The 27,968-nt window shown below is 41.7% G+C and overlaps 2 protein-coding genes across 2 annotated transcripts; one reads left to right on the plus strand and one right to left on the minus strand.

Annotated features, from left to right (window-relative positions):
* Positions 1-1,511: 1,511 nt before the first annotated feature.
* ajm1 (apical junction component 1 homolog) lies at positions 1,512-23,252 on the minus strand. The gene is made up of 2 exons (XM_071467036.1): positions 23,122-23,252; positions 1,512-4,974 (listed from the first exon to the last, which is right to left on the minus strand). Exon 2 carries the CDS (start codon positions 4,918-4,920, stop codon positions 1,651-1,653), a length of 3,270 nt encoding a protein of 1,089 aa, XP_071323137.1. The 5' UTR covers positions 4,921-4,974; positions 23,122-23,252; the 3' UTR covers positions 1,512-1,650.
* LOC139611953 (major intrinsically disordered NOTCH2-binding receptor 1-like) lies at positions 23,100-27,896 on the plus strand. Its single transcript, XM_071467037.1, has 4 exons — positions 23,100-23,231; positions 24,923-25,144; positions 26,293-26,541; positions 27,575-27,896. Exons 2-4 carry the CDS (start codon positions 24,998-25,000, stop codon positions 27,773-27,775), a joined length of 597 nt encoding a protein of 198 aa, XP_071323138.1. The 5' UTR covers positions 23,100-23,231; positions 24,923-24,997; the 3' UTR covers positions 27,776-27,896.
* The last annotated feature ends 72 nt before the right edge of the window (positions 27,897-27,968 follow it).

Genomic DNA, 27,968 nt, shown 5'->3' on the forward strand with positions numbered 1-27,968 from the left:
AATCTGGCAAACCTTGCTCTAAGGACAATAATTCCAGCTGCTAATTCATATATTTTTATTTTTTAATATATCTAAAAATACAACTCATCCACTTCAGTGTTATAGGAAATTGCATGATTTTTAGTAGATAACTCTCACTTTTCACAGTGTTTAAAACTGAACAGTACAGGCCAACACCTACTGTGTGGCTGGTAACTGGCACCATTTCAATTTCCTTTGTGAAGGTTCCTTTCAAGCCTAACACTACTCCAGCAGACCCACAGAACAGAATTACAGAGCTACTGCAATTAGCCTTTCTCCAAAGCATGCTGTTAGTCTCAGTAAAGAGGAAAATGTCAACTTTCACTATGGTACTCCTCCCTAAGTAACAAGAAGATGTTGTGCCTGTTTTTCTAATGTTTCAAGTAGAACTGTCTCCTTTCCAGTTTTTCAGTATTTTCTTATGATGAGGATTTACGTTGCAACCAAAAGTTTCAACATTTTATCTGGAATTTGACAAAAACTTTCTTATAGATGTGTATAATATAATATAATATAATATAATATAATATAATATAATAAACAAGTCCTTGTACAGGAATGTGGCGCTAACTCATGAAGCAACTTTGCATAGAAAGTATTTATGTAGTTAAGAAAATAATTTTCATATTTTCTAAATGATACAGTGCATTGAGAAAGTAGAGGGAAAGAGAGAGAGTGTGTCAAAAGTAGGTGTCAAAATTTCCCTCTTTCATACACTGTGGGGGACATGTCCCCTGGTCCCCCATGGCAATAACCTGCATGCGCAGGAATGGCTTAGGGACAACTCTCAGGGGCCCCGCCAGAGCCCTGACTTGAACCAAACTGAACATCTCTGGAGAGACCTGAAAATGTCTGTCCACCGAAGGTCCCCATCGAACCTGACAAAGCTTGAGAAGGTCTGCAGAGCGGAATGGCAGAAAATCCCCAAATCCAGATGTGCAAAGTTTGTACTCTGTAATCACTGCCATAAGTGCTTCAACTATGTACTCAGATGTCTGAATATTTATGTCAATTTCAGGTTTTTCCTATATAAATTTGGAAACATTCTTTACGTTTTGTTTTCACTTTTTCATTGTGGGGAATTGAGTGTAACAATGAGAGAAAAGGATTTGAACAATTTTAGCATAAGACTGCAACATAACAAAATGTGAAAAAAGTGAGGGGGTCTGAATGCTTTCTGAATGCACTGTATACCATTAAAGTATGTATATGAAAAATAGTCATGTTGTACCTCACTTACAGAAATGGACTCTGTAATTTAAAGAGGCTGAGTTACAAAGAACATACAGTAGTTGATAATCATTTGAAAACCAGCATGTCATCTTAGATAATCCCAACCAAAGGGAATGTATTATAACAGTACATGACCAGGATACAGATAAATGACTTGTGGTGGATAAAAAGTATGTACTTGATAAAAACATTAAAATAAATAATGTACTGTACTCATTCAGCACCTGACAGGAAATATTCTGATAATGAATAATACTGACCAAGCAGACATGAATATATATATCATTTTGATAACAAAATACTTATCTACAAATGTTTGTAATTAGATTGATATATAAATATGTGTAACAATATATATGTATTTTTATACATATATATTTACAACAAAAGGTGCACTTAAATAATGTCATCAAGGAGATGCGGGGTGCCTACCCAGTCCAATGTCCTGGGCTCGGAGGCAGCCATAATCATGCACATAAACTGTTTACCGGTCCTCTTATCAATAGGATAAATAGTTGTGGGTGTGAACCTTCTGTTACTTTCCACAAACTCACAGAGCTGCTGATACACCTGTGGGTATTCATGGCGTAGGAAAACCCCTCGAATCCTTAACTCTCGTTGTATATTAATAAAACAGATTTCCCTGGCCTTCCTGCCTTCCTCTCCTTCTTTGTCGATATCTGCTGTTCCTGGTGGTGGAGTGAGGATCAACGTTTCCATGTCACTCTCTTTCTTGTGAACCTTTCTCTCAGGGCTGAAGGAAGCCAGGGCAACCTTTGCATATTTTCTGACTGTTGGAGCTTGGTTCCTTGGTGATGGCCCATCAGGCAATTGATCACCGACAGCAATCGATACATTCAAGATGAAACATTCGTTTGGGTCATACTCTTTACCAGCTTCCTGCAGCTCTTTACAGTACTCTCCTAGGTTGTCCTTGAAGCTCTCAAGCTCTCGAAGAGACAGGTATGTAGGCGACATAAGTAAACTATCCAGGCCATACTGCAGGAAATTACTGGATGATGCAGGATTTGGAAAACCAAGGAAGAGAACTCCTCTTCCTCGAGAAAGGTACCCAACTTTGGCAATACGGGAGAAGGCTTTGTGGACTTCAACAGTCTCCCGGCAGTGTTTGATGATATGACGGCATATGCTGCCAATTCTTCCATATAGGCAGCTTTCTTTATGAATGTCCCAGTCCTCCCTGCGACAGTTACGAGAGCAGTAATAGGTGTAGCAGCTGTGGCAGGATTTAAAATATAGGCAAGCATTGAACAGGGTCTCTGTCCTCCGACATTTATTGTTAGAACACATCATTGTATCATCCTCATCTGGGCTCTGATCTGGGGAGCACTCATCTGCACTCTTCATTGCATCACTGGCCCCGTCCATATCTCGAAAAGCATCAGGATTCATTCTTATTGAGGTTGGCTGCTTGTCAAGGGGAGCTGGTTCCTCTGTACCTGCCTTTGAGCTCTTTCTAGACAGAGATACTGCTTCTTCCTCATCAATTAACTTCTTTAGTTGATCTAAAATGTCCTCACTTGCCCTTCTACTGGGTGGCTTGTAGTCAGTCACAAGATCTGCCAGAAGCTCATCAAGTTGTTCTAGGCTTTGCTGTAGTGAGGCGTTGTCATGTGTCTTCTCTTTGGTTGAGCATTCAAAGTCACAATGAGACAGTTCTGGACCCTCAGTACTTCTGGAGTCAAGAATGTCCCAACTAGCAGACCGTCCTTCAGCTTTATTAAGGTTCCCCGGTCGCATATCATTATCAGTGATTGTTATCTCAGGAGTGACAAACCAGAGTTTACTAGCAGTGCTCTTTGACATCTCTGTTGGGCTTTTGTCAATGAGGGAATTATCAGACATTGATAAGGCTGCATATCGTCTTGGTGAACTGGAGAGATTGACTACAACTGGTTGTGGTTTGTCACCTGTGGCTGCTGCAGGCTTCCTGGAGTCAAGAAGATCATCGTAGCTCTGACCCCGCTGTACAGGAAGAGGTTGTTCTCTCTCTACTCGAGAATTGAGAATATTGTCCCAAGACCTGGAGTAAGATTTAGAGTCTGTGCCAATTCTTTGAGGTTCTACGCATGGGTTGGCATACCAGGTTGTTAAAACAGGCTCTTGCCGGACTCTGGTTGGAGTAACTTGAGATACATAAGAGGCAGGATTGGTAGAATAACCAGATGCATCTGAGCCATACCAGTCATCTGTTTGTGCCTGAATAACTCTAGCATGTCTTCGGCCCTCTGTGTAATATGCCCTTGCTGGGATATGGTGTTCAGGTGGCATTGCATACATGTCACTGGAATAATAAAACCTTGGCGGAGCAGTCTGGATTTGATAAGACCTTGGATCATCCCCATAAAATATTCTAGTTGGGGGTGTTTGTATGATGTATGGCCCTGGTTCAGTTGCTGTATAGGGTTTGGGATATCCTGTCTGCACAGGGTATGGATAGGGCTCCATCTCAGGATAATAGGGTCTTGTAGCTACAGCTTGCACCATTCGAGTCCTTGGATCTTGCACATATTGCACTTTTGGAGTATATGTTTGTCCTGGTGTGTAACGCTCATCATGAAAGTAAGAACTTGGTTGAGGAGGAGCAGTAGTAACATATCTCCCTGGGTCATCTGCATAAAAGAACTTGGTTGGCACATTAGGACTGGAATGAGCCCTTCTTTCCCTCCCATAGTATTCACCTGATGAAGGCATTCTTTGCAAGGTAATCTCCATGGGTTGCAAGTAACTATTTGGCATGCTGCGGGAATATTGATGAGTTTGCCTACTCTCTGTACCTACAGAGTCAGTGGGAGTAGGTGTTCTAGAGTAGGAGAAATGGCGTGGAACAGTCAGACTCCTACTGTGGTGCCTCTGCCATGGTATGTCCACTTGAGGTGTAGCCTGTTTCCGTCCAGAATGATGCAATGCTCCGTTATCAGGTTTGATGTCCACCCGACACCTGACATGAGGGCTAGTTGCTGGTTTATCTAGCCCTCCATCCTCAGAATTATCAGCAGCGAAGTGAGGTGAATATCTGCTGTTGTCACTCATTTGAGGCTGCAACTTAATGGGATGTACTTCATGCATATGAGCCCTAGATGTTGCATAGGATGACTCCCTACGCGGTGATACTTCTGGCCTCCACCGAGAGTCTCTTGGAGTCCTTTGGGACTCCCTCCCCTTCCTCCCTGAAGATGAGGACCCTTCAAAAGACACAGGGGTAAGACTGGTCTGGACCCGAGTGGCGCTTTTTGACCTGGTCCTTCTTTTTTGTTCAGGGGCAACTAACTCACTGGCCATATCAGCAGCCATCGGTTGAGGAGTTAACCTATGGCTAAAAATGTCTGGAGCAGAAAAGCGGTATCTCTGCTGGCGGCCCAAGGCATTCCACGCAACATCTGGGTTAGCTGCATGCCTATCAGCCTTTCTGTACGGGGACTCCATTGAGTATTTATGTGATTTTGGGTACTCCAATGACTTATAGTCAAAGGTACGGCAGTGCCTCTTATTGACTTTGCTCTTACTGTCCTCCAGTGTGCTGTAATTTATAGAATCACATTGTTTGGAGGGTTGCAAGGACTTGTAGTGTGAAGAAATTGGAATCACTTTTATATCTCGATGCACAGTTGATACGATTATGTCAGGCGGGTCTGTGCGTGTCATCTTAAAGGGACTCCTCTAGTTTTCTCCATCAAGTTGCTTTAATGTTGATTTTGCCTGGAAAGATAACAAAGAATTTCAGTCAGTGACATTAGACCAATTATGCATGGAGAAGAAGAAGAAATATGATTCAGTATTGTTTAATGGTTTGCAGGTTAAGCTTGGCTCAGACTACAGGGGCTAAACGTCGATACCGACCAAGGTCCAGGACCAGATTTCTCCTCTGATTGTCAGGAGGGGGGAATCTGGGTTAAATTGGGCCAAAATCCCATAGTCTGAACCTGGCTGTAGTCTCTAGATTAAACTTTGGCAAAAATATTAAACAAAATGTATAACTCATGTAACCCAGCAGGCATAGTGGTACAAAAAGAGATGAATTGCAAATGTAACCCAAGGATTTTCTGCTCATAATGATCTTTCATGTGGAAACATCCTTACAGGTTTGTGTACTGAAGTTAATTTTTGCATTCTAATTCAGGTGGTGCAGGAGTGGTGATAAGCTTTCCAGGGAACTCTATCACCAGGTTATAAAAGGGCTAAAGTGTCATTCAGTAACATCTAAAGATGTCAATATTTAATGATGAGAATTAGTCCTTAACCACAAGTTCAAGATTATATAGAAACATTAATGCATTTCCACATTAACTTGTGACCAAATGAAGAAAATAATATACCCCATATCTTAGGCACTATCTTAGGCACTAAATAACACCTATGAGCTGAAACCATTAACTTATATTTGTTTGCCCCGACAGCAATGGGGGCTCCGTAAAAATGTGATTTATTTTCGTTTAAAACTGACCCACACTAAAAACATTAACAACTTCAGAGCTTTTTCACTTCAAAAAAATGCTGAATACTCCTGGGGCCACTCAAGCATGAAGGGTTTTGAAAGAATGGAACAAACTATTGTGTGATCCATCTCATATTTTGACACAATTGCTCATTTGAAGTTTAAAATAATTATTTTTAATGAGATCTGACTTCATGCTGTCTTCACTGATGGTGATAGCATCAAAAGTATGCCCAAATATAAATGTGTGAGTCTAAATTTGTATTAAAATATTCAGCACTGGTTATTTTAACAATAAGCAGCACAGTGGCTGTATTATCTTGTTAAAACATACAAGTGTTGTATGTACCAAGACTGCAATAATCAAGTCAACTTGTGTAGCCCAGTGTCAATTAACTAACAGGATTTACAGGCCCACAACTTTACAATAAAAGTAAAGGAAGCTGCAGGGTAACCTGTGGAGCTTTTTTTTTAGTGCCATGGAGCAATGTTATTGAAAGTAGGCCCCCATTTTGTTTGCATCATGAGCTTGCAGAAATGTAGTATACTTTTTGGTGATAATAAAGTATCCCTGTTTTCTTTTGAAGTAAGGCTACAGACATGACTGAAAATACAGCTCTTTACACATTCTGTGGTTTGCACTTTGGCCTCACAGTAAGAAGGTTCTGGGTTCAAATCCAGGGCCTGGAGCCTTTCTGTGTAGGGCCTTTTGCATGTTCTCCCTGTGCCTGTTTGGGTTGCCCCTGGGTACTCCGGCTTCCTCCCACAGTCCAAAGACATGCACATAAGGTTAATTGGAGATTCTAAATTACCCATAGGTGTGAATGTGAGTGTAAATGGTTCTTTGTAGGTAGGTTTAGGAAAGGATCACGGTTTGGGTTAAATTGACACAATGTTGACCGTGAAAGCCTTCCTGCCAGAACTTCATGTAACTCATTGAAATGGTCCAGAAGAGCCTAAAACCTGGGTGTAAATATCCCCATTGGCTATCCACCCTGGGTGCATATAACATTGTTGGCTGCCTGGTGTCCAAAAGTCTGAAACCAGTGGTCTCAGACATTTAGTCTCATACATACCTGCCAAGTGTTCAAAAGCGTAGGGCCCGTTACAGTAAGTGTCTCCAGGACCATATAGTGCCATGATGAAACAGAAATACGCTGAACTCTTATTAACCATCAAAACTAAAAGCCTAACCCAACCCTTACTCTAAACTGAAACTATCTGTTAAATCATAAAAGAATCAGTGAAATTCAGATGAGTAATTCAGTATAAGTATAAGCAGAGGATACATTTTTTAGATGAGCAATCAGACATTCAGGTCAGGCTACAGTTATTCATATTCATGCCACTTTGTCACATTTCCAAAATGACATATTTTTGTAATATTTATTAATATGAGGTCCAGTCTCCTCAACTTTCACTTCAAATCCTTCAAGATCCAATAAGTCAAGTGTCATGACACAAGTCTAAGTCTAGGTCTCTGCTACAGCAAACATAATTCTAGACTATATCCACCCAAAACTAGTGAATTTTGAAAACTGTGTCACATTCATCATTTAATCAGCAGTATACAGCCTGCTGTACCAAGACATCAATGAAATCAGGTTGACAATCAGCTCTATACTAACATTTAAAATATGGGAACACCAAGAGGGTTAGAGGAGACAGAAAGCTGTTTCCTTAATGACTGTCTGAACAGAACCAATTCACGAATGGTTAGTATCATGACATAAGTGATGTATTCATGTTAACTCTTACTAAATGAACCCTGTCTCCTTGAAATTACAGTAAATGTGTTTTGTAGGAAATGTAACTGCAGCCAGATTTTCCATTAACATAATGAGGATATGTTGTTAATTTATGCATTTGGCAACATACGTTAACACTGATACATATGAGTAAAATGTTCACAGACAACATGTTTGTTTTCCATCAAATTATCTGTTCTTGCAGCACAATCTCAGAACAGTATCAGAACAGTTAGCGTAGTTAGTATCTTTTATTTGTTTATGCTGTTAACTTGCAACTGGCAGTGGCTGACACAGTGTCAGTGGTTGCGCTAATGCAGACTCTTACTCTCTGCACTGACAAGGTTTCAGGTTTACTTACTTTAACTAAAACCACCATCTTTCCTCACCTTCACCAAAGAGCTGTTGCTGCCTATAAATTAATCTGTTGTGAACATAATGCTGTCAATCTTAAGGACCCTGTTCTATAAGTTTTTAGCAGGCCTGAAAGGAGCCTAGCTAGTAAGGCTAGCTTTAAGGTTATACAGGGTTATTACAATTGTCCTGAGGAGGCGCAAAGACAGCCTGCAGCAGGGCAAAACAGAGTGCTCAGATCTTAAGAAAACACATGTGGGAAAGCTGAACAGTCCGACCAGTGTTACATTAGATCCATTTCATTTGTTTAGTACATGTCCAGGCTTTAACCAGAGCTGCTGTGACAGCTGATGCAGCAGGAGAGAATCAGCTGCAGCAAATAAACAGAGAGATGTAGAGGAGGAGGAGGCCAGTAACCAACATGCTGCAGCGGGAGAGCCAGCCAGGGCAGAGGCAACAGGTGAGACTGACAGCAAAAACACATGATGAGAGATGTAGGAGCAGGGAAGGTCAGAAAAGCAAATCTCTCAGGGAAAGGGGCTTCATTTGTATTTTTCTGAACCTTGTAGAGAGGACATCAGCAAGCAGCCAGCACAGAGGCTCTGGATTTGGTCCAGAGTGGCTGAATATGCTTCCGTTCAAGACTTGGCTGTACCACACACTGCATGGTAAATTTAATTCAATTAGTCACAAACCATTGATGACTTATAGATCAGGCTGTTTCCTGCTTCTGATCACAGTGACTGCACATGCAATCTGCATAAATTTAACATATGATTTAAAAGGCAGCAATTGGTAAATGCAGTTTAGTGGTGGAATCTGTTGACAGTCAACCACTTATTAGAGGAAACTTGGTGATTCTGAACTAGAAAAACTCATTAATAAAGTATAAAGTCAAGATATTCACTAATGATTTAATAATTCTACAAAATGTATTTGTGAAATCTGAATGTGTGTTTATAGAAAAGTCTGTCAGACAAATGCAAGAAATTAAAAAAGTAGGATTACACAGATGGAGAAATGAAAAGACTGCTTACATAATAATGAAAAATACAAGCTGCTGTAACCCACGAGAGAAGGAGCTGACCCAGATTGAGCAACTGGTCGAGCAGACGCTCAGACCGGAGCAGATGGAGACTGACTGTTGTGTTGACATGGATGATGTCTTCCTAAAATCCTGTGCCAACTGCACTCAAGTGCACATTTGTAAATGCTCTTTTAAAAGGGTGCAGTTAGAATGGAGTAACAGTTCAGTGAAGGTCATAATGATGACAAAAACTACAAGTGTTTCTCTCTTCCACTGCACTGTAAAGGCATTTAACACATACATGTATAGTGTTGATGTATGGTGGACCAGACATATTAAGAAATGGATCCGATTCTAAACCAACTTTCAATACCCAACCCTGCTCACTATTTCAATGAATGCAAACACACTCACAGGCCTCTTTATTAGGTACACCTGTTCAACTGTTCATTAACGCAAATATCTAATCAGCCAATCACATGGCAGCAACTCAGTGCATTTAGGCATGTAGACATGGTCCAGATGACCTGCTGAAGTTCAAGCTGAGCATCAGAACCGGGAAGAAAGGTGATTTAAGTGACTTTGAACGTGGCATGGTTGTTGGTGCCAGGCGGGCTGGTCTGAGTATTTCACAAACTGCTGATCTACTGGGATTTTCCTGCACAACCATCTCTAGTGTTTACAGAGACGGGTCTGAAAAAGAGAAAATATCCAGTGAGCAGCAGTTCTCTGGGTGAAAATGCCTTGTTGATGCCAGAGGTCGGAGGAGAATGGCCAGACTGCTTTGAGCTGATAGGAAGGCAACAGTAACTCAAATAACCACTCACTATAACCAAGGTCTGCAGAGGAGCATCTCTGAACGCACAACATGTCGAACCTTGAAGCAGATGAGCTACAGCAGCAGAAGACCACACCAGGTACCACTCCTGTCAGCTAAGAACAGGAAACTGAGGCTACAGTTCACACAGGCTCAACGAAACTGGACACTAGAAGACTGGAAAAATGTTGCCTGGTCTGATGAGTCTCGATTTCTGATGGTTTCGGATGGTAGGGTCAGAATTAGGCGCCAACCACATGAAAGCATGGATCCATCCCTTTATGACCACAGTGAACCATCTGATGCTGCTTCCAGCAGGATAACGCACCATGTCACAAAGCTCAGATCATCTCAAACTGGTTTCTTGAACATGACATGAGTTCACTGTACTCAGATGGCCTCCACAGTCACCAGATCTCAGTCCAATAGAGAACCTTTGGGATGTGGTGGAACGGGAGATTCACATCATGGATGTGCAGCCGACAGATCTGCAGCAACTGTGTGATGCTGTCATGTCAACATGGACCAAAATCTCTGAGGAATGTTTCCAGCACCTTGTTGAATCTGTGCCATGAAGAATTAAGGCAGTTCTGAAGGCAAGAGGGGTCCAACCTGGTACTAGCAAGGTGTACCTAATAAAGTGGCCTGTGAGTGTAAATCCAATACAATGCTCAATCAAACACATTATAAACTCAGAAGAGGACAGAAAAAAGCAAATGTAAAGGCTATCAAAAAGCTGAATGTTAAGTTTTCTAGCTAAAAGTATTGTGACCTTGAAGGTAGATATATTCTCATCTCTCCTCCCGCCACCCCCCCAACCGGTTGAGGCAGACTCCCCCACCCTGAGCCTGGTTCTGTTGGAGGTTTCTTCCTGTTAAAAGGGAGTTTTTCCTCCCCCCTGTCGCCAAGTGCTTAATCTTTGTGGGAACTGTTGGGTTTTTCTCTGTAACAAAGTAAGGTCTCGGCCTGACCCTGTAAAGTGCCTCCAGATAATGTATATTACGATTTGGCGCTATACAAACTGAACTGAATTTAATTGAACAAGATCAGGTCAAAACCTAGTATATGGCTGGACCACTGGTCAAATCTTGATTTTATAACTGCGACATCATCTGACAAAAATCACCACACATATAAACAACTGAGCTGTGATTTCAGTTGTATTTACTGTAAAATGATCACTCAGAGAGAGACGGAGTTAGAAGAGACAGACTATCTTTCTTTTTGCTTTGTTATTTTTTCAGACTTTTGACTTTATCCCAGTTGTAGTGGGAGAGAGACGAGAAAATTGGGGAGTGAGAGAGAGAGAGAGACAGAGAGAGAGAGGATGAGACGCAGCTAAAGGGCCGCAGGCCCAACTCAAGCCCAAGCTGCAGCAAAGACTAAGCCCAAAAGGCAGGCGTGCTACCAGGTGAGCTACCAGGGCACCGGAAGACAGGCAGATTATCTTTCTTAATCTGGCTCTAACACAGCCAACAGCCTCCATCTGGGATCCACAATAGTTTAACCTTTATTGACCAAAATGTAACAGACCTTTATGTCCTTTGTGTCAAACTGCCTCTGTTTGATATGTAGAATTGGTCATAGTGGTATTTTAGTACGAAGCCTGGTTACCGATGACTTCTCTCTCTCCCTCCCTCTCTCCTGCTCTCTCTGCTCGGTGTGTCTTTTCTTTAGTTATTCCTCTGCCTCCTTTAGTAATAATGATACATATAATGAAAGTAGTTTATTTGCTGTGATGGAGGCGGCTCAGTGTATTGAAGTGTTCCTCCTCTTCCCAGTTATATACCCACTTTGTTTAACTGTAAACATCCCCCTAATAGAACCTATTTGTAACAGAAACTCAGTGACGACGCACTCGGTTGACCAGTGGTGAAAATATCATCAGTCAGTCAGTCAGTGACATTCCAGGTAACAGAACTGGCCCTGCTGTTATGGTCCAGCCACAAATAACACAGCAGCAAACAACTGTTTTCTCTGCAAGGATATAGTGGAATAATGTCGCCCTGACCAGAGAGCCAAGTCACACCCCCTCTGTATGAGTTGTAATACGAGCTTGTCTGGTCTTCGTTTTTCTAGCCAGGCTGGTGGTCTGTGCATTTAAGTCCCTCCCTGTCAAACTGTTGGTCCTCCCCATGTTCAAAAACACTGGGACCACCCACAAATGTCTGTGGCATTCAGGTGAAAGCACCTTCCAGAATTTCCTCCACTGAAGAAACCACTGTTTTATCCAAAAGGGCTCCGACAAAGAGAGAGGTAAGACCAGAGTACAGGCAGACTGGCCATGGGGATGAAGGACTCAGATTCTGGTCAGCTAGTGGACCATCAAAACACCCATCAAGTTTTTAAAGTTTTCCCCAGCTCGGTCTGTCTTTCCAGGCTCCGTCAGTGTCTTTCCCACCCTCTGTGTGCCTGTCATTGGTGCAGGCTGGTCCCAGTGGACAAGTCCAGGGCTGAATTTCTTTCCCAGACTGTGGAGCCAATACTGATCTGGCTGGAGATAGAGAGCCCTACAATCTGCTGAAGAGCTCCAGCTTGACTCAGAACTGCTTTTTTCTTCTCCTCCATGTCTCAGTAACTTGATGACTGCATAATGTTAAATGTCTGTTTTCATTAGAGACGGCTACAGTAGCATGATAGCATTAGATAACTTGCTGTTACTGATATTTGAATTTGTTGGGCAAATTCATTTGCAATTTGTAGCTGGCTCACTGCCAGCAGAGCTGTGGCGCAAATAACAGCAATGCTAGCAAGGGCTAATGGTTGTGGCTTTTTGGCTCCTGTGTACACATGGTAAATTAATTCAGTTTTCCTTCCTTTGTGTTTAGTTGCTGCTTTCTCTGGGCTTCACAACACCTTGCTGACTGAGATAATGAAGAGAGGGAAGGGAGAGGCGCAGCTGACAAAGCATTTATTTTGAGACTTCTGTGATCTACTGCGACGTCTACTAGCAGTGAGTATCATATATAACCTTTAAGTGAGTTTAAATTGTGTTTGTAGCTGAAACTATGAGAAAGTTGAATGAGTGGTTGAATTTTTAAATTGGATAAAGTTTTTGAGGATTTTAATATTCTGTCCATTCATTTCATTGGCAGAAATTATTTAGAAAAAGTGGAATAACGACAAATGTGCTAAGTTGGCAACATTGCAGGTTATAAACACCCCCTAATAGAAACTGTTGGCTGTCGGCTGACCAATGGTGGAAATATGATCACTCAGGCAGTCAGTCAGTCTGGGACAACCAATTATAGACCTGGCCCTGCTGTTGTGGTCCAGCTAAAAAACAATAAACAATAATAATGCTCATAGTTCATCTTAATCCATTGTCTCTCTTCACCTTAAATCATAAATTAATGATGTACATTTTGACAACAAATTATAAATGGACTTTTATCTAATTTTAAGCCACATTTTTAAGACACTTGTTCCACCTTGGTCATTTTCATCTATATATTTTAACTGGATAAAGGATTTTAGTCATCGGACGTCTGGATCTTAAGTTATCTGAGAGAAAAAAGCAAATGTTAGGCAGCTCAGCTGTAGTTGTAGCGTTAACATGCAGAATTTAACTGAACAGGTGCTAGTAAAGACAGCAAGATCCTTAACACTTGCATAGTTTTTGCCCCCCCAGACTACAACACAACCCAGGGGTTGTGGCCAGCGGCGTGATTGAAACGTTCAGTTTTCTCAAAAACTCTGAGAGATGCGTTTTAAAATGAAATTATCTTAGTGTGGACATAGCCTTACTGTTTTGGAGAGGAGGAGACCTCTGTTGGTGAGTTAGCTCCAGGTAAAAACCTCCTGAACAACTGAAGGAATCCAAACCGGTAGAAGCTTACGGCAATGGTGGTAAAGACAATAACTCCCATGATCCCACGCCATTCCACATCATCTCTGGACCACTGATTCTCATTCCTACACATTCATACACAGATATTTACTTGTGTGTTGAAAACATGCGGCATGTCTGGGAAAGACATGCAGTGAATATTCCATAAGCCTGTAGGTAAAATGAGTGAAAACGGATTATTTTCTTTGAGACAGGAGATGTAGATGTCTGCTTGCGGTGAGTGTTACTCTGCCTTCACACTCTGTCTGACAGTTCTTCTGCAAGTAGGCACTTCAGAGAGTGTTCACATCACATCACTGACAATAAAAATCCCAATACTGATACTAATGTAGTTTTCATATAAGGTCACATATGGTTGGTCATTCCTTCGATCAGTAACATGGAGACATGGAGGATAAAGAGCTGGTTAATGCTTCAAACTGATCTCGCTCAAGACAAACTGAATGACTGCCCGGTGTGATGGACGTAGTGGTGTTACTCATGGTCAGTGAGCACAGTGGCTTGTTGTGGGTATTTTGTATGGCACTCAACTCTCAGTGCACTGCAACACTGCACCACTGGCACTGAACACCCTAGAAAATGTCTGACTCCCCGGGCAGAACTAATTCATCCTCCCTAGACCTACCCTCCCCCAACATCACCATGCAACACTACACACTGATTCACCCATAGGCTACTATCCCACACTTTTATACAGTGATATACTGGAATTGGTGGGGTCACAGTGTGGGACAGAGGGAAAACAGAGAAAAGCAATAGATTACATTTTTGTCTTTTTTTTTTTTTTTTTTTTAGATTTTATGTAGACATTAAACAGGCGTGGGTATGTTTCAAACTAATTTGTAGAAAATGCTGCCTGAACATGTCTAGAGGCAAAAGTGTGTATACTTGTGTTGAATGGCCACAGTCCAAAGGCAAGGCAGAATGTAGCCAGTCCACTTTGATTTGTGTTGTACTGACTGTGATGACTTGTGAGGGGGAATCGAAATGTGTGTTTGCAACTGTTAAAAAAAAAAAAAGCTAATGCATGGAAAGTTCACTGGGATCTTCTCATGAATGGAGGAATGAATAGGAGGAATGACTACAGCACCAAAACCCTCTTTCACTGTTCATACTGGACACCTGACCGGGGTGGAGTGGGAATAAAAACTTTTGACTCAGACTGGCCCACCAAAGCCCATCTGGAGACACCATCACATACAGAGCATGACACACTTAGACAGAATCAGATCATGAGATGACGGCCACAGAGAACAACAGTGGGTGGTGCAACCTGCTCAACTGGGCTGATCACCCCCACAGAGCCACGTCTATCACTCTCCATTTTGTCCTCTCTCGCTCTCTCGCTCTCTTCCTCTGTCTCTCTTTGGTGTTTTATTTCTTTCACAGTTGTGTAGCAGCCCTCCGGAAAAAGTTCTGCTTCTCCTGATGACCACTTTGCCATCGCACCTGACTATTGTTTTAAGACTGATGTGAAAAAACGATGGACCCATCCTTCAAGTAAAACAATATAATTAGTGAACATGTCAGTCACACATTGAAGTTGATGCCCAGGGGGAGTAGAGATTAAAACCCAGAAACTTTTCCCGTCTCTGACAAAAACATTGGCAACTGTTCAAAACCAAATAAAGATAATGGACGATATAGCCAGGTCACCAACACTCCCCAGCAACGCTTAATGAATTACCAGTACAGATTAATTGAGTTTCTCAAAGTTTTATTCAAGAACATTTGCAAAAACTTTACCGCAATCTCTACCTCTCTCTCTTTCCCTTACGTCACTAGTTCTCTTCCACCCTTCTTCTTCATCTTGGTTCACCAGGTCTTTTTTGTTTTCCAGCTAATTTCATCACGACCTCTACCAGGACTGTGCTACTTCAAAGTCTGTCTGTCACTCTAAAAACTGTTCTTATCTGATCTTTTCACATCTTCCCGGAGCTCTTAACACTGAACGAAGCCAATGTGGTGATTTTGAGGATGTCAGTACGTTAAGATACATCATAAGAATGGATGTATCAGCAGTGCTTCACAGAGATATGCACACAAATACTGCATAGACCACTAACGCTGCATCTTCAGATAACCTCATTTAATAAACCTTCCAACAACAAGTCTCTACTCTACCAATAAAACAATAACAAACCATTACTCCTCCTAAAAACAACAAACAGTATACCACTCAGTGCTAGAGAGCAATTAATAAATGTAAAAAATAATATGATGAATTATACAGTATATGTACCAAACAAGACAAAATCTGTCTCTAAAATAAACCTGTTTCATACAATAAAAGGTTCCCTCCACAGCTGAAGTACTCAATGCCATAACCACTAATGGAGAGTCAGTGGCAGAATTAGAATTTGAACACAGAAAGTCATAAACCTTAATGAAAACCGTATCAAATCACATTGTTCCTGTTCACTTGTGACCACGTCATCATTAAGCAGGAATATCCTCAGTAATATTAAACAGATGTTTCTTTCAACCTTCATGTTTAAGGCTCTGTCTGTGATTTCCTTTGATTCCATGGATTATTTTCCTTTTCATAAATAAAGACATGTTCACAGTGAGGCGTATTAAAGTACAGTGCTTGTAGTAAGATGTACCACACAGGACCACACAAGGCTTGCTGTAAGGTTTACCATGGACCGCTGGCAGGAAGGTGTCAGACAATGTATGTCAAAGAACACTACAAGGTCAGAGAGGAGGGGAAAAAAAGAGGCCCATGTCTTCCACTGTGTTGCTCATAGCAAGAATTAGGTTACATGTCATTCTCCCACTCTCCTGCTCATACAACTGGCAACAACTACACACTTGGAAGCTGTGTCCAGAAGAAAGACTGTGATACTCAGCAACATGCAAAGAATGGGTAGGAAGCTCTATTATAAGTCACTCAACGGGCTATGCTTTTTTTGTGCTCTGTGACCCACAGCCCTGCAGTAAAGTAGCTGTTAGTTGAGGTTTAAATAATTAAGGCTTTCAAGCCTGAGAGGATATGAATCTGTGCTGCTATTCAAGCCCCTTCAGCAATGGACCAGTAGAGTGAAAGTTCGATTCTTGGCCTTAAATCTCAACCATTCTGACGTTTTATTGACGTATTATTTTCCCTGTCATATAAACACGATTGGCCAGTAGTTTATTTTGTACCATTTTGTTTTGGTTGCACTGTGGCCCTGGATAGCATTTTAAAAATCCAGATGTTTTAGTTGCAGGTGGGGGTCACATTACTACAACACAGGTCACACCAGTGAAAATTATGTGTTTAAAGAAACGATACAGCACAAAGACAAAGAATTAATCACCAACCAATCAAAATTTATGTCACAGGTAATATTAATTTTTTAGTTAATTTTGGTTGATATTTGAAGAGGCAGCATCTTTACTCATGTATTGTTGCAACAAGCCAAGAAACGAAATCAAAGCCAGCGTTTTCTCTCAGGCATCACTGTAATGTTACTACTCCAAAAGTGGGCACCTTTAACAAACAGACAACCAAAAACACATAACAAGAATTTAAAAAATCAATCCGTTGCGCACATTGTATACCAGTTACCATCAGCTGTTTAAATTCTGTTTCTTACAAAACTAGAATCCCTGCCTCATGTTCGTGTGATGCCTCCATCGACCAGGGCTCGCTATCTCTCCTTCCTGAGTAACAGCACTGAATAATGGCCAGAGGTGTTTTTGAAGAACATTATGATCTCACAGTGAAGTTGACCTTTGACCTTTTGGATATAAAATGTGATCACTTCATCATTTTATCCTATTAGATATTTTTGTTAAACTGTCTCATAATTAAGCATGAATTTGTTCGTTGTGGCAAAAAACTTGGTTTTGAGGTCACAGTGACCTTGACTTTTATCTTTTGACATCCTTCAGTCCAAGTTTATGTTTGTGCCAAATTTGATGAATTTCCCTCGAGGTGTTACTGAGATATCACGTTCATGAGAATGGGATGGATGGACGCACTGACAACCCAAAAACATAACGCCTGCTCTGACTGCTGCAGCTGCAGAGGCATAAAAACACGGAGATATTTCAACTGCAGTTCCAAAGTAACAAATGACAAACCTACAATCATTGCTCCTCCATGCTGACTGTCATCTCAGTTTGCTGCTTCCTGTTTGCTGCTGGAGAAAGTGTCATTGAACGTCACTATTTGCCTGAGCCAAGACTAAAGACTTACAATAATATTTATATTCATAGTTTTATTTCATCAGAAGGTCTAGATGAAAAACAGACTGACTTAAGACAGCTCAAATGACCAGAGATGACGAGACCACAACACAGCTCCAGCAAAACTTTCATGATTCTATACAGACATTGGAAATTTGTCTGTAACAGTGAAATCGCTTGAAATGTCATTTGGTGTAAGGCCGGCGTTAGACGTTTTAATTAGAGTAACAAAACCAACCAACCAACCAAATATCTAAGACACTATAGCAATGAAAAATCAGAGTTACAAAATTCAACAGGAACATCTCAGGAAATGTTTGAATCATTTTGTTCAATGCATGGCGTGTAATTAGAGTGGATAATATATATTAGTGACCTGGACAAATAAAAACGCGCCTATACTGATGTGGTAGAGAACAGACAAAACGTGTTTTAATGTCATTTGGATGAAAAATCCTTTTAACTAACTGCAGCGCTAATTCATCATCCACGGCTGATGTTTGGACTAAATACTGGATAGTGTTTCATACTCTCTATATACTGAATATCATCTCTGTAACATTAAATCTCTCACATGAGCAGATTAAGGTAAAGGTTTGTTCATTCTAAGCAAAGCAAACTTTGTTCTGTATTTGTTGCTAATTCCACTGGAGCAGCCTCTAGTATCACATGTCTGAGCCTCTTGACTAAAGTGTGCCATTACATCTGAGCTGGCTAGCTGACTCTTCAGCTCTATAAATGCTGTTTTCCTCCGCCATTTCCCGTATCCATTTGCAGGATTGTCTCATGAGTCTCTTCGATGCTCCTGATGTAGTCGCCATATTGGGGATAAATCTGCCACTGTAGTTTAGTAGCCCCAAGATGCTTCATGCCTCAGCAGCATTTCTTGGCCTGTGTTCTCTACAACATCAGTCTATGAGTTTGTAACTCACATATTATGCCCTGTATGAAAAAAATGTCCCGTGATGCAGAAAAAATCTCTGCAGCAGATGAGAGTCACACATCAGCTACTTATAGCACCATCGACCCATGTGTCACAAACATGGCCCACAGCTGAGATGTCAGCTCTATATATGGATGTCGCAGTATATTACTGCGTTTCAGTCGTGTATATGACAGATTATTCAACATATGTATAAATCAAGTTCATTGTGTTTCCTGTTTGCCTCCAGCCTCATCATCAGAATTCACATGATTCTGTAACTCAAGTTTTTTTAAAATTCGGTTTCTACAAGATCTGTGCAGCAACTGAATTCTGGTTATGGTTAAGGTTAGGTGATGGAAACACTTGGTTAACGGCTCTGCAAACGATTGTCACTGCCACTAGATGTCACATTAGAGCACCAGTGTCAGCCACACCTCAGGCCTCTCAGTTCTCAGCAAGGTGTTATGAGGCTCAGTGAAAGCTGCCACTAAACACACAATGAGCACAACTGAATCAAGTTACCCTGTGAACAGCAGAGCTAACAAAAAATAATAATCCAGCCACAACCATTAGCTGACGCTAGCATGGTATGCTCCAGAGCAATGCTGTAATAGCTAGTGATAGCAACATTTGCAGAACACACAGAACACCTTTAGCAGCTCGTAGGGTAAAGCCAGACCAGTATTAGCTCCAGAATGGGAGAGAAGCTGAGCCTCTGATATTTCCGCTGGGATCGGCTGCATAAATGATGGACACACAGAAAGGGCCCGTGAAGAAACTGATGGAGCCAGTTAAAAACTTTACGGATGTTTAGACAGTCTAGTCTAGTCTAACTAACATGCACATGCAGCCAGGCTGGAGACCAAAACAATGACCAGAAGAGCTCAGATTACAACACCTATAGCTGGGGAGTGACTTCATCATCTGCTCAGGACGCCATTATTCCACTATATCTTTACAGAGAAAATAGTTCTTTTCTGCTGTATTATTGTATAAAATTATGTTTACAGAAGCTTTAAGAAACAGGCTATGAAAAACTGAATGTAACTGTTTGTAGACTGACACAAACTCCCACCTCCTGCTTGAGGGGCACGAGCATTGGAAGCACTATACGCCGGTCCACTACCCCAGCATGGGCGGACTGGCCAATGGGAAAACTGGGAGTTTTTCCGGTGGACCGCTGGACCACTGGGCCAATAAGTATCAAAATAGAGACCAAAAAGCTGTAGCTGAAAATTGATTGGCATGTGCCTTGATTAAAAACAAAATACATGTGTACAACCAGAGTAACTTGTTTTGGAGTATCAGGAAAAAGTTACAGGTACCTCGTAAATCCTTATCCTGGTTCTGAGAAACCTAAATGTGCGACAGTGAGGATATGTCTGCAATAGTTGGTGAATTCAAATGATGTAGTAACTATAAAACAAAAAATATGATCGTAAAAGATATAATGATCCATGAGTTGATATTAGTAACCCTCAGCTTCTGAGAAAGGCAGGGATGTGGAAGAGTCAAAGGTGCACAAAGCTGAAATCAGGATATCAGTGTGCATGCATACATGTTCATATGTGAGACAACAGATTATACTGAGAGTCCATTCAGTCTCTGGTAGCTTGGTTAAACATACTGGTGCCACCTAGCTGCAGGGCAACGCTATCAAAATTGACCAAAAACAACCCTTTAATTATTCCTTCTAAAAAACACATAGGTTTAAACCATACGAGTATCTATTCTTGTGCAAACCAATACAACAAGAGACATAACTACTTGCATGGTTGCTCATTTGGGTGCATATTTGTGAAATGTGCCCAATTCCGCAATTTTCAATTTGTCCAGTACTTTGCTTTATGAACAAAATATGTGTTTAGTGCAAGTTAGCACGTTAGCAACTAAAATGGTGACCGTGGTAAAGAATATACCTACATAAAGCCACGATATGAATGTTCTGGATATCAAGCTAGCGCTAGCATGAGAATACCACTCCACTCCCCCCACCCCTCCCTCTCCCTGCTCCGAGCCCCTCGGCTTCATTGTTGTCATGTTCACTGTCTCAGCTAATGTAGGAACAGGGAGCTTGATGGCCTGTGAGTCAGCCATTGTGACGTCTTCCAGCAGCTAATAGTAGCCTCAGTGCAAGAGGAGTAGGAGACCAGAAGTGGGTTCAGGTATTGATCGACAGCCACAAGCCTCTGCCCATGACTTTGGTCTTCTCTGATTGGTTAGATTAGGGAGGCTTGCTGAAAAACTTCAGAGGTAAATATATCTGCACTGCTGCCAGAGCCAAGGTCAATATATAAACACTGTCACTGTTAATGTGTAAAATTGAGCATGTAGTGAAGGTCATTGCTAAAGGTCACTAGATTACATAATACGCGAATTAGCACATTAATGACATCATTGCGTCATATTTGCATTCTGCCTAGTGTCTTAATCTGTTTGTTTCTCACCAACTCTCTGTGCTCAAATTTTTAATACAGCTGAATTATATTAAAAAAATAAAGCTGTTCTCATTTACATGTTTTTCTGTTTCCGTTGTCAGACAATGGAAAATATGAACTAGTGACTGAAACACAGCCCATTAAGACTACATGTTAACCAGCAGTCACTTCAGAGCCAGTCAATCAAATGAGTGACATCTTGGGGCATTACTGTGGAGGGAAAGCACGTCTCACGCTGGCGACTCTCAAAATAGCAAAGGTCGCTAGATTGGTCCTTTGAATAAAAATGAAAAGTTGGTAAGTCGGTGCTCAGTTAGAAAAACCGCCTGTAAATGTACCCCTGATGTCCTAATAAAAACGGTTGCTGTCAGGTCATATTGACAGAGCTGTAGACACTGAGGGAACTCACAGTTTGACCAATGGTGTAACTTCAGCCTTACTGTTGCAGTCCAGCCAAAACTGTGTAAATAGGAAACCAACCACATTCTCAGGCAGTTTACATGAATTTGTTCCAGCACTTCATTATGTGTGTGAGTCACTGAGGACATTCAAAAGACGAATCCACGAAACAACGATGGTTCTCTTCTCCAGGCCTTTAACTCAGACCTGTTTATGACCGAACTTTCTGCACAGCAAATCATTATGGAGCTCTGGGAGGATTTTTGTTACTTAATTTGCACAAAGTTCAATTTTTTTTAACTTGTGACCCCCCCCCACCCCGGATAATTAGAGCCAACCTTTGCATGGCACCACCTTCATTGGATCAAATTTAAGAAAATTAACTGACTGGGATAAACGTTAATAGAATGACCTGAAGTACCTCACTCATTGATATGTACAGTATATAGGCACTGGGTTTGCATTGGGTTGGGCCTCTGCTGCAGTTTCCACCATCACTGTCTTCAGAGACTAACAGTATCCAGGCCAGCTGGACACTGCAGGCTGCTACTGATATCACATATGGAATGAATAATACAAAGACAGTGCTGAAATGATTAGTCCATAAACTGGTAAGTAATTGAATGAAAATTCATTGATGACTAATGTTACAACTAACTTGGGTAAAAAAAAATCACTAAGCTAAGCTAAATTCTTTTCAAATAAAAATATCAAAAGTGGCTCTGCCTCTGTGTGAAAGTTTGCTGCTTTTCTCATCATGAATTAAAGACTGGGGCTGTTTTCTGATGGGCAGCAGCTAAATAATTAGTCAGCTGGAAAAATCATCAGTGATGGTTCTGAGGCCTATGGACAAATATACTGAAGAAATGCTCAAAATGTTTCCACAATTATACAGTGAAACTACACGTGGGAAGTGATGCATGGAAATGAAGACTGTAAAGAAATAGTCAAACCGGCTGCTGTAGCTGGATGTGATATCTGTGCATCTATCTGCTCACACACCGTGGCCTCTGTGCAGCTCTGCAACATCTGGCTAAGCTGCTCTGCCGGTGTTCTCCCGGTAAAATCAGAACAGCCCATGCAACCTGTGTAACGCTGCAACAGTGCAGTGCTGGAGACCTGCCTTATTCCAAATGAAATTAACACTGGCCGCAGAGCAAAGCATCAAGTCCAACCAGCGCATTGACGCTGCGTAGTGCTGTGAACCCTGACTGCCGCTGCTGCCGCTGCCGCTGCCGCTGCCGCTGCTGCTGCCGCCGCCGCTGCTGCTGCTGCTGCTGCTGCTGCTGCTGCCTGGAGCCAGAGTCCTGATGAGGATGATGTCAGTGTTCGTGGATGGGAACACGTTAGTCCAACATCAGCCAGCAGGGAAATGACTTCAGGAGACAGTAATGAAGGGGACACAACACCCGCTGCAGCCCTCCGTGCTTCTACATGTCGGGTCACCATTAACCCCGCACGCTTTGCTAAATGCTGAAACGCAAGGTGTAAAGTGCACGGATCCGACATTCTGCACCGTCCTCATCGTGCTCAGACACAGACGGAGAGGAGGGGGCGCTCGGCACGGCGCGGTGCGGGCTGCGGGAGTAAAACGCACCATCCGGGCTGCGTGTCCCTGCAGAGCCGCCGCGCACACAGCAACGACGACACGGTGCCGCAAATCAAATCACGTCTTACCGCATCCGTCCGGAGCTCCAGCCTCGGCTCACCCATGGCTCCTGTCGAGGCTGCGACGCCAGGCAGCGGGATGGTGGTTTCCCAGTGACGACATCGGACATGTGCAGAAGGTGAGAGCGAATTATCCGCGTTACTGCCGGGACTCGGTCCTCCTCCCTGTCGTTACATCGTTGGATCGCTCCAACGATGGCGCAACCCCGCTGCACCATCCACATCTATGTGGCCGCAACCCCCCCCCCCCCCCCCCCCCCCCTCCCTCCCCGCCTCTCTCTCCCTCGCTGTGACTGCCTCCCTCTTCATCTTCCTGTCAGCCATGAACATATTTCAATCTGTTGTGCAGATTCACGCTCTCATCAGGAGGTGTTAGCTTTAGGGCGCAGGCAGAGATTAAAGACCGGCCTGGTTTAGGATCAGGTTTGGGATCAGGCTAAGTTAATCATCTTAAATCTAACATGATAACCTTGAGGTGGATTTATTACTGCGTTAGTTTAGCTGGTTGTACGTGATGAACTGAGTGTGTTTGGAATCCCTGCTCTCAGATTTTTGTGTGAATATTTGCTGCTTTTCTTTGATAATCTTTGGCTTCTGGTTTGTTGGTCAAACAATTTACAGATCAAATGATTATTTCAATAGTTGAAAAATAATCAGCTGTTAAATATTGTAAATTACACTGAAAACCCTTTGTTAAAAGCTTTGGAAATAGCAATGTTCAACATTTATGTTATGCATAAAATGTAAAATACCACAAAGGATTATGAGTTTTGGATTATGATTGATAATCATTTTATATTTTATAATCATGTTATAAGACATTAAAAAAACAATTTTGGGTGTGGCAGGTTGTGATAAATTCATTTTCATCCCTCAACAAGTAATAATGTTGGCACAAATGCTGGTAATTTGGTCATTCATTTCTATTAAATGGTTAATAAATTGTTGATACGTGGATTGTGGTTTTTACTGCCATGGATTTTCCCCTTTTATCCAGATGAGATCCAGATACAGGTCACACAAGAGGAACAGAGTCTACACCTCATAATATTCATTTATAACACTTTATTCAATCAGGAAGTCACAGCGAGACCTGAGTACAGAAAATAAAAGAAATTACAAAAAAGAGTTTTAATAAGAGATAATAAAAAAAGTGATTTAAACATAGATTCATATATGTATTTATATAATCAACAATCAGTGTATATTTAAATATATCTAAATATACATTAAAATAAGTAGACAATAAGATTATATTATATGCTCATAAGTGCTCATAAGATTATCGTAGGAAAGGTTAAAACATATATGTGATGTTTCAATTTAGATTTTCTTTATGTGTCAGTACAGATTCTGACCTGAAGGTGGCAGCAGAGGAAAAGGAAACTTATGGAGATGCACAGCAGACTGCATCAGGATGTGGTGATTAGTGTTCAGCATATTCACCTCACTATATCATGAGCCCAAATGCTGATCAACAGTAAATAGCAGCCTGATCACAGCAGCTTGTAGAAAGGTCAGGGGGTCCCCAGAACATCATCATCCTCAGGCTCCTTCAGCACAGCAGACATGATGTTAGAGATCAGGGATCGTAGCCTGCGTCCCATATCAGGCGCCACACGGAGACACAACACTCAGGTGACTGTGGGGAGGGACCAGGCCTCCACCTCTCTCTCTCTCTCTCTCTCTCTCTGTCTCTCTCTCTCCACTGACACTGTTGATTCTCAGTCTTAATGGCCGGGTTGGGTTACACACACCTGCAAGTGATACACGGTCATAAATATCTTGCTCCTCATGAATTATTCCACAGCTTGCAGGTTGTAGTGAGCATGTCCACCCAGCCGAGCAAGCAGGCAGGTGAAACAGTCAGTCAGTCAGAGGCAGGATGGACATCTCTGCTCTGCCCAACAACAACCACCCAGAGAAATTCCTCCAGCTGGACATCGGGATGCTGCCGGCCACACACCGCATGTTCCAGGTCGGGGCGGTCATGTCCAGTCAGAGACACTGGCAGAACAGGGTCTACTCCCAGGTACAGACTCTTCCACTGCCGCTCTTTCTCTATCTTTGTCTCTGTGTGAGCTCCCCTGACTTATTGCTCCTGTGTTATTCCACATTACATACAAACCTAAATACACTATTAATGAAGTGCACGTATCATCTTATAGCAGAGATCATCGCGTCACAGTCTGGAGCTGTGGAGGTGTAGATGGGGGACAGGAGTGTGGTCTGATGTTTGATAGACAACTGTGACATGTTGTGAACAGGACAGTAACAACAGAAGGAGGGTTGACCTCACAGCTGTAGGTCAAGAAAATGACATTAAAGTGTTGTGATAGCTTGTGCCCTAAAATCAAAAAGTAATAAAGAATTAATCAATGCAACATAAATGCATTTGACATTTTCAGCAGGTTCATTTGTCTCGATGAGTAACTGTCCTTTTTTTGGTTGATGATGAACAAACTTTTATGAATATGTGACACAAAGTCAATCTGCTGCCAAAGCACAGAGGACAGGAAATATATTAAAGGTCCCATAATGTATAAAGTGAGACATCGGTGTGTTTTGATATAATAAAGCAGGTCTAGGTTCTATATTAATACTGTGAAAGTATCAAAGCCTCAGTCCACAGAGAAATGCACACAGCCTGTATTCAGAAACTGAGCCTTAAAACCAGCCGTCAGGACTTCTGGAACTTTGTGATGTCACAACAAAATATGATTTATTTTTATTAGATCACTGAGATACATATTTCTTATTCATTTTAAACATGTTAAACTTCCCATTCTGGGAAAGTGGTCTCAGACTTTTCAAACCTACCATACATAATACCAACATATATTGACAGGCTGGGGGGGTGGATGTATATTTATGTAACACATGTCTACAATATAAGCATAAATACATAAACATAAATATTTGTATGAGCTGTACATGCCAATATATGAAATTGCTCCAATTTCTTAAAGGTTTTTAACATATTATTGTATTATTTACATGTAACTTTTTATTGTATATATACATATATTTCATATGTAGAAAGTCATTACATATATTACATTTGTGTACGGGGCTCTTTGTGTTAAATTTTTTGAATGAAAATTAAAGTTTGATTGTTAAGTCTGAGAGGTGACACACAGGTGGATGTGGTGAGAGTTCAGATCCTCACTGTCTCCTCAGAAGGAGCGAAGGGTGAAGACTGAGAGCAGCTCTCCTCCGTCCCCAGAGGGCAGTCCTGTGGTGTTTGTGGACAGATACCTGGAGAAGCACATCACTCCACTCACCCTGAAGTCCAACATTAAAAAGAACCCTCTGTACTCGGATATAAGACCGATGAACCCAGTGAACAATGAGAAGTCCAAGCCTTCGTGGACTGTCCAGGAGTACGACACACAAACCATCCATGGCAACCTGGCAAATTATTTAAAGGTAATGTGGGGAGGAGGAGGAGGAGGAGAAGGAGAAGGAGGAGGAGGTGGGAGGGGTTGTGGCTGACTGACAGGATGACTGGTTGTTCATGGGATGGATTGAGAGCGACGACAAAACAGAGACAGATGCACAGCTGGAAAGGTGAACTATTCCATATGTATTATTGTTTCTCCACCTTCCACCCTGCTACATGGCCCCAGGGCCGCAGGGCCCCAAAAGCCTCAGGTTCACTGCAGGTCATATGGTTTTAGAGATTTTATCTAACTGTAGATTTCCATGAAAATTTACACCAAACCAAAGGCTAAAACTGTGACCCTGTGGGACACACTTGCATGGATGTATTATAATACATGTATTATAATATTTTCTCCTTTTCTCTTATGTGACAGTTTGTCCACAAATTATTGAGTCCAACAAATCCTCAGCTGCTTCAGTCTGGAATCATTATTCAGCTGCTGAACGAACTCTTTCTCTGCTCGCTGTGATTAAATGGTTTGCCTCAGACGTCACTGCCACCTTCTGTTCATTAAGCTCTTTTACTCCTCACACACTCCAGTTTCTGTTGCTCCAGTCGGTCCTCACCACTGACTAAACCAACATGTTGTGGTTATTTTACAGGCTGGTACACTTATGATAAGACTTGATGTATTACATTGAATGACTTTCAGCCTTCATGTTGTCAATAAAACTAACTGAATGAGATTAGATATGAGTATGGTTAAATGTGGGTTGGAGTTGGAGGGCGGACATTGTGAGAAGCTGATAACTTTTTAAAAATAAAGTCGTCATTCTTATTTGTAATCTGAAGTTATTTCAGGCACTGCACATAACCGATCAGTCACTGCTCTGGTTACACCAAACAGAAAAACAGAGGAAAACATTATTATTGTATTACATTAAAAATTATATAAAAAGGCTTTTCTATTACATATGATTTGAGCTTCATTTCTGGCTCTAAGACAACAAACATGGGGCAACGGGCAGGTTTCATGCTGATGTTTCATCGTTCAGTGTATTTTCATTTTCCTCGCAGGATGAAGAGAAGACTCCTGAAGATATGGGCTTCTGGCTCGAGGACCTCTACACACCAGGGTTTGACTCCTTACTGAAGAAGACAGAAGCAGAACAGAAAAGAAAAAGACTTTGTAAAATTCTGTCTTCCATCATCTTGTCTGTTTGTGCGGTTCTTATTGTTATTATCGTACCAGTTGTGGTTCTCCAAAGGAAAAACTGATGGATGAGGATGTCATTATATAGTACAACACTTAGGACCTTGCTTCTTTGTAATTGGCCACATGTTTTTCTGTTCTTATTTTTATTTTGAAAGAGACCTAGAGCAGGAAACTGGCTGGAGTCATGACGGACTCACTCTCTGAGGACCATAAATATCCAGAGCAAATTCTATGTGACTCTGGGAGGTACTGTGA

This window comes from Trachinotus anak, unplaced genomic scaffold (assembly GCF_046630095.1).
Source record: "Trachinotus anak isolate AG129_WGS33_773 ecotype Australia unplaced genomic scaffold, CSIRO_AGI_Tana_v1 ptg000028l, whole genome shotgun sequence".
Classification (NCBI taxonomy): domain Eukaryota; kingdom Metazoa; phylum Chordata; class Actinopteri; order Carangiformes; family Carangidae; genus Trachinotus; species Trachinotus anak.

Excerpts from the sequence above, each read along its gene's own strand:
- ajm1 (XM_071467036.1), bottom strand. The coding sequence starts at position 4,920 with ATGACACGCACAGACCCGCCTGACATAATCGTATCAACTGTGCATCGA.
- LOC139611953 (XM_071467037.1), top strand. The coding sequence starts at position 24,998 with ATGGACATCTCTGCTCTGCCCAACAACAACCACCCAGAGAAATTCCTC. Across the intron at positions 25,145-26,292 it reads AGAACAGGGTCTACTCCCAG|AAGGAGCGAAGGGTGAAGAC; the intron begins GTACAGACTCTT and ends CTGTCTCCTCAG. Across the intron at positions 26,542-27,574 it reads ACCTGGCAAATTATTTAAAG|GATGAAGAGAAGACTCCTGA; the intron begins GTAATGTGGGGA and ends TTTTCCTCGCAG.